Source organism: Electrona antarctica (genome assembly GCF_951216825.1).
Source record: "Electrona antarctica genome assembly, chromosome: 7".
Lineage (NCBI taxonomy): Eukaryota > Metazoa > Chordata > Actinopteri > Myctophiformes > Myctophidae > Electrona > Electrona antarctica.
Window position 1 is genome coordinate 13,832,672 of NC_136812.1, and position 12,819 is coordinate 13,845,490.

Genomic DNA, 12,819 nt, shown 5'->3' on the forward strand with positions numbered 1-12,819 from the left:
ATTTCTTGCAATTGCTGTTTTGTTCTACACTTAACACCCCAAGCGGCAAGGATGGAGTTGTCCGTTCAATCAATTAGAAACGCCCAGCGCTCGGGACGGAGATTGATAAAAAGGACGGAGATTTATTGATAGCAAAACCGATCGCATCGCTCCACAGGCTGTTGCGCAACATTCAATGTTATTTTCCGGTGGGACCAGGGCTCGACGCTTAGCATTTGCCAAGTAGCACGTGTGCTACTAAGTTGAAAAATCTAGTAGCACACAAATTATTTTAGGGGCTCGGTGAAAAGTTATCAAATGTGTTTTTGATACAGCTTTAGTCCCCACACATCTCAAGATTTGCCATTGACAATGAAAGGGGAATTCAGGTCAAATGTCCGCTAAATCTTGTCCCCACACACGTCTCAATATTTGCCATTGGCAATGAACGGAGAAATTTGGTCAAAATTCAGCTAAATATGACGTAAGTTAAACATCAAAACATTAAATGCCATTGACATTGAATGGAAAATGTATGTCATATGCAAACGAGCAAATCAGCTAACCAATCACAGGCATTCTGATTGGCAGAATGAGATGATTCATGATGATGTATGATAATAAGAGATAATAAGAGTGCACTTCACACAGGTGTGATTTTTCTTTATTAAAGTGATATGAGGTAGGGGCGGGCAATATGGCAAAATATTATATCACAATATCTTTTCAGCAATTATCAAAATATTGATATTCATCAGGATATAATTTTTATGTTTGTTTTTATATAATCTATATAACCAATTTGTTTTATGCTGATAGACTCTTTGTGTTTTATGCAGATAGATAGATAGATAGATAGATAATCAATTCATTTCTATGTTGCTCATGGATGGATGGATGGATGGATAGACAGACTATCCGTTTTTATCCTGCTGTTCTATCATGTGATATTCATTCGGTGCAGGGCAAGATGCTCGATTGTGAATTAAATTGTAACATTCTCCTTGGCTTTGACAGACTGCTTCAGACAGAACATCTGACACACAGCTACAGTAGACTATTAACTTACTAAGCTGGTGGTGGTGGGGCCACTGGGGGGGACAGTCCTTTGGTTGTTGTGTAAAATTACCCCTTGGCTGCCTACAGTTGCTCGTTAAGCAGGTCACACAATGGATGACCAGCCAGGTCGGTGATTACTAAGATCATTCACGCTGTGCAACACGCTTTTGTAAGGGATGTGCTAAGGATTGTTTTGATCGATATGAATCTGTCATGTGTCTAAAAGGACACTTTTGGCAAATTTTGTTTGACATTTCTATCCCAAAAATAGCCAACCTACTGGAGATGTTGCATTATTTCAGTCAACGTAAAATGTTGCACAGTTGCAATGAGGTGGTTCAGGGGAGTTTGGAAAAGGCTGTTCTCTTGAATGCTGCCTTCGAGAGGTACAGCATGGAAATTGCATTTCTTTCACAGCAAATAATGAAAGGTCTATAGAGTGGGCAATGAAAGGTCTGGAGAGAGGACCTGCAGGGGCTCAAAGGTCTGGAGAGAGGACCTGCAGGGGCTCAAGCCCCCGGCCCTTTTATGTCTTATGCACCTGCCTGCGGGACACAACCACACATTGACACTTGCTCATATCTCCATAAACTGTCACTTTTTCCTTTCTTCTTTTTTTCTATCCTAAAGCTACAAAGTTGTAGCACATGGGTAGAGTTGCTTGCATGCATGCACACACACACACACACACACACACACACACACACACACACACACACACACACACACACACACACACACACACACACACAGTATGAATGATTCTCTATTGTGTGGTTTGTAAGGTGGTGAACCCGTACCACCTGCGCGTGCGGAGGAAGAACCCAGTGACGGGCAACCTGGTGAAGATGAGCCTGCAGCTGTACCAGGTGGACAACAGATCCTACCTCCTGGACTTCAAGAGCATTGACGGTAGGAGCACTGTACTGCATTTATCCATCTCCGAAACCTTGTCCTCTTGTACTGTACTGCACTTATCTATCTCCGAAAAATCCCAACTTTTCGGGAACTGGACTGAATATGTTCAGAAATAGCCAATCTACTAGCTCACAACGTGCCGAGCTCTGACATCTGCTATTTTCACTCTTGTAGGACAAAGTAGGGCATTAAAGGGGGATTCCACTCATTTTCAACATTTTACTATGTCATTAATATACCTTGGAAATAATAAGAAAGTCCCCCCGATTCTGTGTTTCCTAGAACTAGAGGTCTGGAAAAAATCACACCCGTGTGAACTGAGTGGTGCAACTACGTCACATACTAACCATAGCAACCATGCTCGTTCTTTTGGTTGCTAACCATAGCAACCATGCTCGTTTATTTGGTACGAACAAACACGGGTACACGGGTACAAAGCCAGTTGTTGGCCATTAACATGGTGAAACACATCTTGATGATGACATCATGATGCGTTTCACCATGTTAATGATTTTTGAGTGGTGCAAACCACTCCAACAACTGGCTTTGTACCTGTGTACCCGTGTTCGTACCAAAAAAATTAGCATGGTTACTATGGTCACTCAGTTCACACGGGTGTGATTTCACAAAAATTAGCATGGTTACTATGGTCACTGACATTACGTCAGACCACAGCTGATCAGGCTATATAAGACCTTGCACCACTCAGTTCACACGCGTGTGATTTCTTTCATACTTAACAGTTCTAGGAAACACAGAATGGGGGGACTTTTTTATTATTCCACACAACAGCTCTAAGGTATATTAATGACATTGGAAAATGTTGAAAATGGGTGGTTTTCCCCTTTTAAGTGAGGAAAAAAACAAACAAACGTTGAAATGTGGAGGTTTCCACGCGACAGCGTGTACACAGCATCATTCCAAACGTAATTGTTTAATCTTTTCAACATTCAACATGTCATTTTAGCTTCTACTCAAGGTTTTGTGAGCACCCCAGGCAGTTTTTAAGTTGCTTGATTCAGCATTTAGAGATTTGATATAAATGTAATCATACATGCCCCCTTCCTATACACACCCGTCCTAATAATGTGAGGGGGGCGTTTATCCTTACAAATGAGACGGAGCATAATGTGAGTATAACGTGTTTAGTTCCATCCATTTGTATGGCGTGGTGAGGGCCAATCTGTCTAGACACAAGAGCGTGCTTGTGTCCTTATGTCCATCCTGTACTTATGTCCATTCCGTGATCCCGTCTGTCTGTCTGTCTGTCTGTCTGTCTGTCTGTCCATCCGCCCTCCCTCCATATTAGGAACAGACACGTCGTCATTAGACCCTATCTTGTTTATTACTGAACAGCTTTTCTATTTATTCTACTGGATATGAATGCTTCCTACCTCGCCTTGTTTTGCCTCCAGACGACATCATCGCGGCGACCGGCTATAATTCGGGGTCATCCACCCCGCAGAGGTCGGGCTCCGCGACCGGCCTCCTCAGACCCAGACTGAGCATCGACTCGGCCAGCCCCGCCTTTGTGGACCTGCCCCAGCTCAGCTCCTCTCTCCCCGGCTCGCTCACCGGCAGCTCGCCCATGCTCGCCCCGCGCCAAGGAGCTGTTACCATGGACTTCTTTGAGATGTGTGCCAGTCTGATCACCACGCTGGCACGCTGACAGGTTTACCTACTTGACCCCCGCCGCGGCTTTCCCCAGCAATCACGGGTGAAATCCACTTGGGGGGGGGAGGGGGGGAATTCAAGCCAATCACAGATGACTTTATGTAGGCTATCTCAGAAATGTCTTGAGTAGTCTCCTTTCCTTTTGCTCCTTCTCCTTTATCTCTGTTCCTATTCTGAAAGATTAGAAAGTTGAATGGATTGAGTGGACAATAAGATACCATAGCTTATTGTGAGATTTGGATGGTGATGAAAACCAGCTATTCAGTACTCGCCCCTAGGTAAAGGAAGAGATCCGGAGAGGAAGCCATTAAGGGCTGACAGAATCACAGCTTGGTTTTGTTTTTGTTTTGACACAGATATATGGGGTATATATTGTTTTGACACAGATATATGGGGATATATGGGGGTCAGAGACGAAGACGAAGGTCTGTCCACACATGGCTTGTGTGGCAACTGATCCTGTAAATAGAAACTGTCGGGCAGAAACCTCTTATCTCCATATTCCAACTTTTTGTGTTGTTTTCATGATCCGCAAGCTCGAACCCGAGCTTGTAGATCTGCTACTTTTGATACTGTTGAATTTGAAGTAACGGTTTTGGACATATGAGGTTTTCACCCGACAGCGACGAAATGGAACCTGTGAAACTTAGACCAAGGCCAGGGGTGAGAAGGTTAGAGGTCAGAGTTCACAGTTCTTGGAACACAGGGTCAGATAAGGTCAAGTTCTCCTTTCCCACAGTGCTTTTGTGATTTCCGACTTGACTGAAATGAAATGTCAACCAAACACTACATTGTGAAACGACAGGAAAGAAGAGCCTTCTGAGGTTACCCCCACACACTGATCTGATCCCAGGTCAGTGTAACACCCCCCCCCCCCCCCCTCCACAGTTCTATATTAAGATGAGTACATCAGAGAGGGCATCTAGTTCAGTGTCTCTTGCGGTCCTCATTTAAACACATGCAAACATTTTAATTTCAGATTTTCTATTTTTTTTTTTTGTAAAGACAATTTTGTTATCCATGTATGATATATTTATATTTACGATCACTTTACGTAGATGAGAATGAGATGAGATGAGGTTGACGAAAAGGCATACCAAATAAGAGTCTATTCAAACAGTATATATACATAATATATATATCTAGAGAGAGAGGGTTGCTATTATCTTATATATCAGATCTGTATTTATTTTTAAGATTGTTTATTTAGGCACTGTAGAAACATTATTCTATGCACTGTATCAACATTGAGGAGTTTATCCTGATTTTTTTTGAAGAGCCTGTTGTGAAACGATGGACAGCAAGGAGAGTTCTGTAACACTTTCCTTAAAGGTCAGGCCTGTCAAGGCACTATGGCTTCATAAAGTCTCTTTATACATAGACACTTTATAACCGACCAATGGAATGGAGGTTATATTGTGCTGTTCCCGCTCAGCTTATAATACATTATGACCAGCACGTACAATACTTCATAAAACCTTGTTATGTGAGTTGTTATGCATAATAGTTGAGAGGAATAACAGTCTTAAGTCCATAATTTATTCTGACCCCTCCCCGAAAAGGCATATCTGTCCTGACTCCATATCCATATAATTTATATATATTATGGATAATTAGTGGGGGGGACTTAGACTGTTAATTCAATTATAGACATTTACGACAAGTGTTATGAAGCCTTATGACTTGTTAATGGATTGCAATGCATTATAGACCCAACCTTTAAGGAAAGTGTTACCCACTACTCTGTACATACTGTTCTACTGCGGGTTAACTGTTAGGTTTAGAGAGCACAGATACAGACCATCTCATAACTGCATAATCCAACTCGTTGTTACAGTAAGTGCATATTGTATTGCGCACATGTTGGCTTGCTTTGATGTTGGGTTCATGTAGCCGTCTTCAATAAGCCCTTCATTTTTCATTTCATATAGTCAGGACTGAGCACGCACGCACGCACGCACGCCCACACACACACACACACGTAGTACTATACTTGTGAGGCCGAACAATAGCAGATCTACAAGCTCTTATAAAAAATAAACATTTTAACCGTAGCTTTCTAATAACACAAGCCGCCTTTGTATTGGTGAGTAGCAAAAGCGTTCTTTATATTTACGCTACAGATGAGAGGATGGTCTGCATTTATGCGAAACCGGAAGTCGACAGTAACATAGCTCTAAATGAAACCGGAAGTCGACAGTAACAAAGCTCTAAATGAAACCGGAAGTCGACAGTAACATAGCTCTAAATGAAACCGGAAGTCGCCAGTAACATAGCTCTAAATGAAACCGGAAGTCACCAGTAACATAGCTCTAAATGAAACCGGAAGTCGCCAGTAACATAGCTCTAAATGAAACCGGAAGTCGCCAGTAACATAGCTCTAAATGAAACCGGAAGTTGCCAGTAACATAGCTCTAAATGAAACCGGAAGTCACCAGTAACATAGCTCTAAATGAAACCGGAAGTCGCCAGTAACATAGCTCTAAATGAAACCGGAAGTCGCCAGTAACATAGCTCTAAATGAAACCGGAAGTCACCAGTAACATAGCTCTAAATGAAACCGGAAGTCGCCAGTAACATAGCTCTAAATGAAACCGGAAGTCGCCAGTAACATAGCTCTAAATGAAACCGGAAGTCACCAGTAACATAGCTCTAAATGAAACCGGAAGTCGACAGTAACATAGCTCTAAATGAAACCGGAAGTCGACAGTAACAAAGCTCTAAATGAAACCGGAAGTCGCCAGTAACATAGCTCTAAATGAACCGGAAGTCACCAGTAACATAGCTCTAAATGAAACCGGACGTCACCAGTAACATATCTCTAAATGAAACCGGAAGTCACCAGTAACATAGCTCTAAATGAAACCGGAAGTCGCCAGTAACATAGCTCTAAATGAAACCGGAAGTCGACAGTAACATGGCTCTAAATGCAACGATATTAGAGCTATGGACCAGAGCTACTTCTACCCCAGTGTAGCCCCTCACAGGGAGTTATTTTGCTGCTCAGCCATGCATATAAATAATTAAATTTTAAAAACCACACAGCCAGCCTGCAGCATCAAGCAGACAGGTATGGCAGTACAGTACCGTGCAGTACAGTACAGTACTATGCCTGGCTCATGAGCGGAACAACAAAGGAAACATCCACACACCGTTACAGTTGTATTAAAACGAACTGAGCTCAACTGTGTGTGTGTGTGTGTGTCTGCGCGCGCGCTTAACACAAGGAAATAACGAGAATCACGACCCCTCATGTAATTTCTCAATTTTTGATTTGACATCGATTGATGTTGAAATTGGCGATGCCCTTATGAGGAGGCCCAGAGAAGGAAGCTAGCAGGATGGAGATGAAGACATTGATGTTGATGTGAGATGGTGTGTATCTGTAGAATGTAGACCTTAGCGCAGAATAAGCCACAGGAACATTTCCCAGGTTGCCTTAAAAAGAATGCAAACACTCCCATTAACCACTTTACACTGTGTTGTAAGTCAAATAGCAAAAATAGCTGATCGCTTTGCAGAATGTTCACCCAGTTTTTGCTGCGTATATTTGCCTATTTTTGCCGAATGTTCATCTATCATGACATGGCCAGAATATGGACGCTTGTTTGTGTGTGTGTGTGTTGTGTTGTGTGGAAAGGTGTAGCATCCATCTTGTTTGTCACAGATTTAATAACGAGCTCACTGGCTCGACAATGATAGTGACCGGTTAAGAAGGTTCATGCTGTAATTGTATTGCCAATTAAAATGTATTCTCTGACGTCGGCGGACTGGGATTGAAAGAGCGAATGATAGAAAAAAGAGCGGGATAAATAAAAATAATGCTTGGACAACTTGGTCAGTTGTAGAGATGGTTGTTGTGTATACACTGTTCAGACATTGCTGTTGGCCGTTTAGTCCACTCTCTTGTTTTGTTTTTTGTGTCTTTGTTTTTAAGGTGGACTTAACTACAGTATGAGAACTTAATTATAAAAACATATTAGGCCACAAACACGCAAACACAGAACATGGAAATGAAAACCCCATGTTGGTGTTTCAGTTTTCTAGTGGTTTCATGAACTTAAATCTTTTTGACCCCAACCCTGATGTGGTGTGCAGCTTAATTTATACTTCATTGTGTGACGGTGTTGCTTGCGGAAGAGAACAGATTATCACTGTCGTACAAGTACACTACAGAGTATAATTTAAGGCTTTTAAAATTAACCTTGTAGTGTGAATCCACCGTGTTTGATGCATGACACTGTAGTCCTCTCTGACCTGTTCTGCAATGTCTGTACCTCCTGTTTGCCATTGTAGTTGTCTACTATCAAGTTGACTTTGTTTTTGTTTTTCCTAAAAAAATATTTTAGGACTGAATGTAAAATACAAGCTGTTGCTGCTTAGGTGAATTTCTATCTTTCTCCCTCCCTCTGTCTCTGCTCTTTCATTCTTTCTTTCTATCTCTCTCTCTCTCTCTCTCTCTCTCTCTCTCTCTCTCTCTCTGTCTCTCTATCTCTCTCTCTGTCTCTCTCTCTCTGTTTCTTTGGAGGTGTCTTGTTAACTTTTGCAGTGACATATTGAAAGTCTTTCTACTGGTATCAGTATAAAATGTGGGTGGATGATGAGATAAGATGTACTGTATTTCAAATGACTACTGTTCAACCAGACGCTATATGTCCCCTTGGTTATAAGAATAACTAAATGGGTCATAGTTATTCTCCAAGCAAGGCAGTAGCTAGCTAGCTAGCCAATGTAGCATCCTTTGCAATGCAATGTAAGTTGAAATGTGTGTTGCAAAAAGTGATAAATTGAAAGCAGTGGGCAGTAAATGTTCCTTTTGCATAAATGGTAAAAAGAAAATGCCCATGACAGCATTAGGACTTATTTTTTTGCATGGTTAATATGGTTAATTATTAAAGCATTTCTTTTCATAGATTTATGGCTTTATACACAACACCAAGTTTTAGTGTTTTCTGTATAAAACCAAACTAAGCAGTATTGAGCTGTATCATAACATGTCCTGTGACAGTGACAAAATATCTACACCGAGCAGATTTGCAGAATAAATCATAACCACATGCGCCTGTCGTTTGTCACCGTTTGTTTTAGGCCACACCAGTCATTCCCCTACACCTACCTAAAACATGTGTGTATCAGTCAGAAGAGTGACTACAAACCAAGTTCGCTTTGCTTGAACATACATGCACCTTTTGTCCTTTGAAAACGCCTTTGAAAACAGGTGTTGCCTTTACAAGGCTAGTTAATTTAACCTACGGTATCTGTTCGTGTTTTTTCTTTTGTTGTATTTTTATGTCTCCTTTTGCACCTGTTTCAGGTGCCAGTCTTTCTCCCTCTGTACTTACACTACTGTATTCTTACTAAACATGGCCAGGGTTAAACTCTGCCCCCTGCTGCTAGACATTTGCAACGGCAGACGGCAAACAGCAGCATTATAATATATACTTCGACCATTAGTCCTTTCACAAATGGCTTTTTAACCCCTGTATAGTGCACTGCCTTGATCACACCATGGCCACATCTGGCCAAAATTAATCCGATAGCCGCACTGCTTTTGAAAACAACAATTTAGAATAGTTGATCAACCAAAGGTCATTATCTTTAAAGGCGAGATGTCTTTAAAAAGCTGAAAATCTTTGATATATTCATAATCTCCTGTTAAAGTGTAGTACTGTACTATTACAGGTGTATATGCAGCTACCATAATAGTGGCATGTTGGTCCACTCTATACTCTTACTATCGGACAGGGAGAAACACGAGCCAGAGGGGCTTATACATTGACTGAAAGATGTTTCTAGTTGCAACCAAAGCCAGTGTTTACCATAACCAAGCTCTGTTCTGTGTTTTATCTGTGGAAAGGGTTATATGATTTATGTCTCTCTGTGTGTGTGTGTGTGTGTGTGTGTGTGTGTGTGTGTGTGTGTGTGTGTGTGTGTGTGTGTGAGAGAGGGAGTGCGCACTTAGTGTCTCTTCATGTTCTCGTGTGTGTGTGTGTGGTGGGGTTGGGGGGGGGGGGGGGGGGATTGGGGATTTTCTCTTGTTTTACACTGCATGGTGTTGCTGTTCTGATGATTTGCACTTTACAATTAGTATTTATTGTAAAACAAAAATAAACAAAATCATTAAATCTTTTTTTGTTCATGTATTTTTTGAGTGGTGCAACCACTCCAAGGAACAGCAATGTCCGTGTTCACCTACCTAGAGAGGTAGATGGTGTTGCACTGTTGCCTGCTAATGAGAGAGAGGGGGGGGGGGGGGGGGGGAGTTGCACCACTCAGTTCACACGGGTGTGATTTTTTTTTAACAGGTTTGGAGCTTACTGGTATACATAAAGCTGAAACATGTCACACTCATGCGTATTGTACCAGTGGTTCTCAAAAGTATTAATTTCAAGGACCCTCAGTTTACTATGCATTAGGCCACAGACCCCTGTAACTCTAAGAGTGTACAAATGCAATTTGGTTCCATTTGTACACTCAGCTTTACCAGTCATTTAGCTGGGGACCTCCTGGAACCCCCTCAAGGACCCCTGGGCGGTCCCCCAGACCCACCTTTGAGAACCACTGTTATGCATATAGTACTACACATACACCGCACACGATTAATGTCTTGTGTTTTTATTTCAGATAAAAAATAAACACACCCACACATGAGCAGAATTATAGCACTTGAACATGACCTTAACCACTTTGCCAAGATATAGTTGATCGACAAGCTCCTTGTAGATCAGTTATTTTTGGCGAGCTGATGTGACTGTAGACGGGAACAGTGGTTAATTGTCTCATCATCTGCATTTTTGTTACTTAATACTTATTGTTGTTCGTCAGGGAAGTAAAACGTACAGAAAAGGGACGTCTGTAACATGTGTAAGAAAGGTTAACAATGTCTTTGCTATATATGCTTCAGTTTGGACCGCAACCAGCGTTTTGTAAAAAGTCTGCAATGCTTAATATAAAGTCCAACCATGGAATGGAATGAGGAGGAAAAACATAATATTTGCATGTTTAAAAAACTGAATACTTATATACTATGTATGTATGTATGTACGGTATGTACAGTGTGTGTGTGTGAATCATGTCTCTGAACAGTCCTAAGAGGCAGTGATAAAGTAAAAAGTGAACGGTAGGGTAGCTTTCTAAGATGTTGAAACCAAACCTAAATATGTATTTGTTAGTTGTGTCCATCGTCAGATTATGTGGCTAATAGGCCACTTTGCAACCAAACACCTGGCTTGTATGGTGAGCACTGTATTTATATATAAAACAGACTCCTTCTGGGAAGCAGCCAAAAAAAAAGTAAATCCTTATTACTTAGTCGAACAACCGCATCACGAGTGAAAACATTTGCTGATCTACAAGTTCACAATGCGTTGCGACACATTGTGAACTTCAGCAAAGTACAGCAAAGTATTTCTGTTGTGCAACACCTTCATACCACGTATAAATTCAGCATTAGGCCAAAGTCACCAGCAAAATTGTCTCCCACTGGTTGAGCGTAGTTCCATGCGCTACAGAAAGACAGGAAATCCCATATAGCCTACTGCAGGAGAGGTCCAGTTCTAGGGTCGGTGTGGAGAAAGCTCCATTCTTTAGATCCTTACAAAGTTCCATTGGCCATCTATAGAAGTTCATAACAGCCATCATGGTATCTCCATGGTGAGTCCGTAGTGAAGGTGAGGTGAGCCAGTTCAGAGCAGATGATTGTCACAGTTGTAGAGATGTTGTTTCCCCTAATGCTTATTTCTGTTGACACAGACAAGAAAGAATTCACCATGTTAACAACATTACAGCAGACTGAGCAGAGTAGTCCAGTTGACATTGATCATAGTCGCCTTTTCGCAGTGCTGGAAAGTAACTAACTACATTTACTCAAGTACTGTACTGGATTGTAATGGGGTCTAACTAGCCAACACCGACTCGGGACTCCTGAATCGTTGCCCTCCACCCGTGACCCGCCTATCTAACATCAGGGTCTCTATAGAGCACCGTCTGACAATATCAGTAGAGGGCGCAAATCCACAGGTTCATGTACTTTTTATTTGCATTGTAATCCCCATAGGGGGATTTTAGATTGCCTCGTATAAGAACTGTGTTTGAAAAATAAACATGTCATCCCGGCCGTTACACTCATATGGATATGAAGAATCAACTGACTCAGAGAAAACGCTGTTACTCTTATTGTTACTGCTACTGAATTAGTTACATTTTCGCTAGAAACAGACTCATCATATAATATATGATGAGTCACTCATATTATGAGTGACTGACTGTCGCAAATGATACAGAGCCACCTCCCTGACAATAACGCCGAGACAGCTTGTTTATTTTTGGACCACAATGCTCACATGAAACGATTTTCAGATGACCCCGTGTTATCCTCCATAGAGAAATTACTTCCGTGAACCAGGGGAATCGAGGGGATGAGCGAGTGACGTCAGGACTTTCATAGGCTACTTCTTAGTAAAGAATTTTATGTAGGGCATTTACTTGTAACAGTGTTTCTATACTGTGGTATTTCTAATCTTCTTCTTCTTCTTGTTCCACTGACCTCTATGTACTGGACAGTGATGTCAGCATACAGGTCTGGAGGCGGTAAGATGATCATGGCATGGTCACGGTCAGCATCCACTTCCTGTGTTGAACAGCTGTAGTGTCTGTAGACAGTGGTGTCAGTAGGTCTGTCACCATCATGACATTTTACTTAAATTGACGGTCATACAAATACTACAAATAATTAACAATTTAATTGTGCTTTTGGCATTGACCATTGGAACATTACATTAAACGTGTGTGCATTAATATAAAAGGTAGTCATTCGTAAAGAAAATCAGCAGAGACGACGAATAATTTAAATATACAAAGAAATTAGCTTGAAGATCTACTATTTCCGCTTTTTTGTATTAACATGTATATGAAAATTTTTTTCAACATGGAAACCATTTAGACAATTATGCAAAATATTTGCGATTGCCAATATCTAAGCTAATTGATGCCTGTATAAACACTAACCCCTGATTTATACATATTTGCATGCAAGTGGTGCCCACCAAAAATAGTAGATGTACAAGCTCACAACGTTGTGAGCTTGTAGATCGGCTATTTTCAGTCGTGAGCTTGTAAATTGGCTATTTGCCGTCGTGGGCTTGTGTGTCTGCAATTTCTGTGTGCGCAACACTGGCGTGCGATTAAGTA

The 12,819-nt window shown here is 41.4% G+C and overlaps 1 protein-coding gene across 1 annotated transcript in view; it reads left to right on the plus strand.

The window, feature by feature from the left end:
• prkaa2 (protein kinase, AMP-activated, alpha 2 catalytic subunit) overlaps nucleotides 1–8,691 on the plus strand; it is a 30,449-nt gene extending 21,758 nt beyond the window's left edge. The window contains exons 9-10 of the mRNA XM_079506700.1: nucleotides 1,824–1,950; nucleotides 3,372–8,691. Coding sequence (XP_079362826.1) covers nucleotides 1,824–1,950; nucleotides 3,372–3,625 — 381 coding nt within the window. The 3' untranslated portion in view covers nucleotides 3,626–8,691. The remainder of the gene's footprint in view (nucleotides 1–1,823; nucleotides 1,951–3,371) is intronic.
• Nucleotides 8,692–12,819: the final 4,128 nt, after the last annotated feature.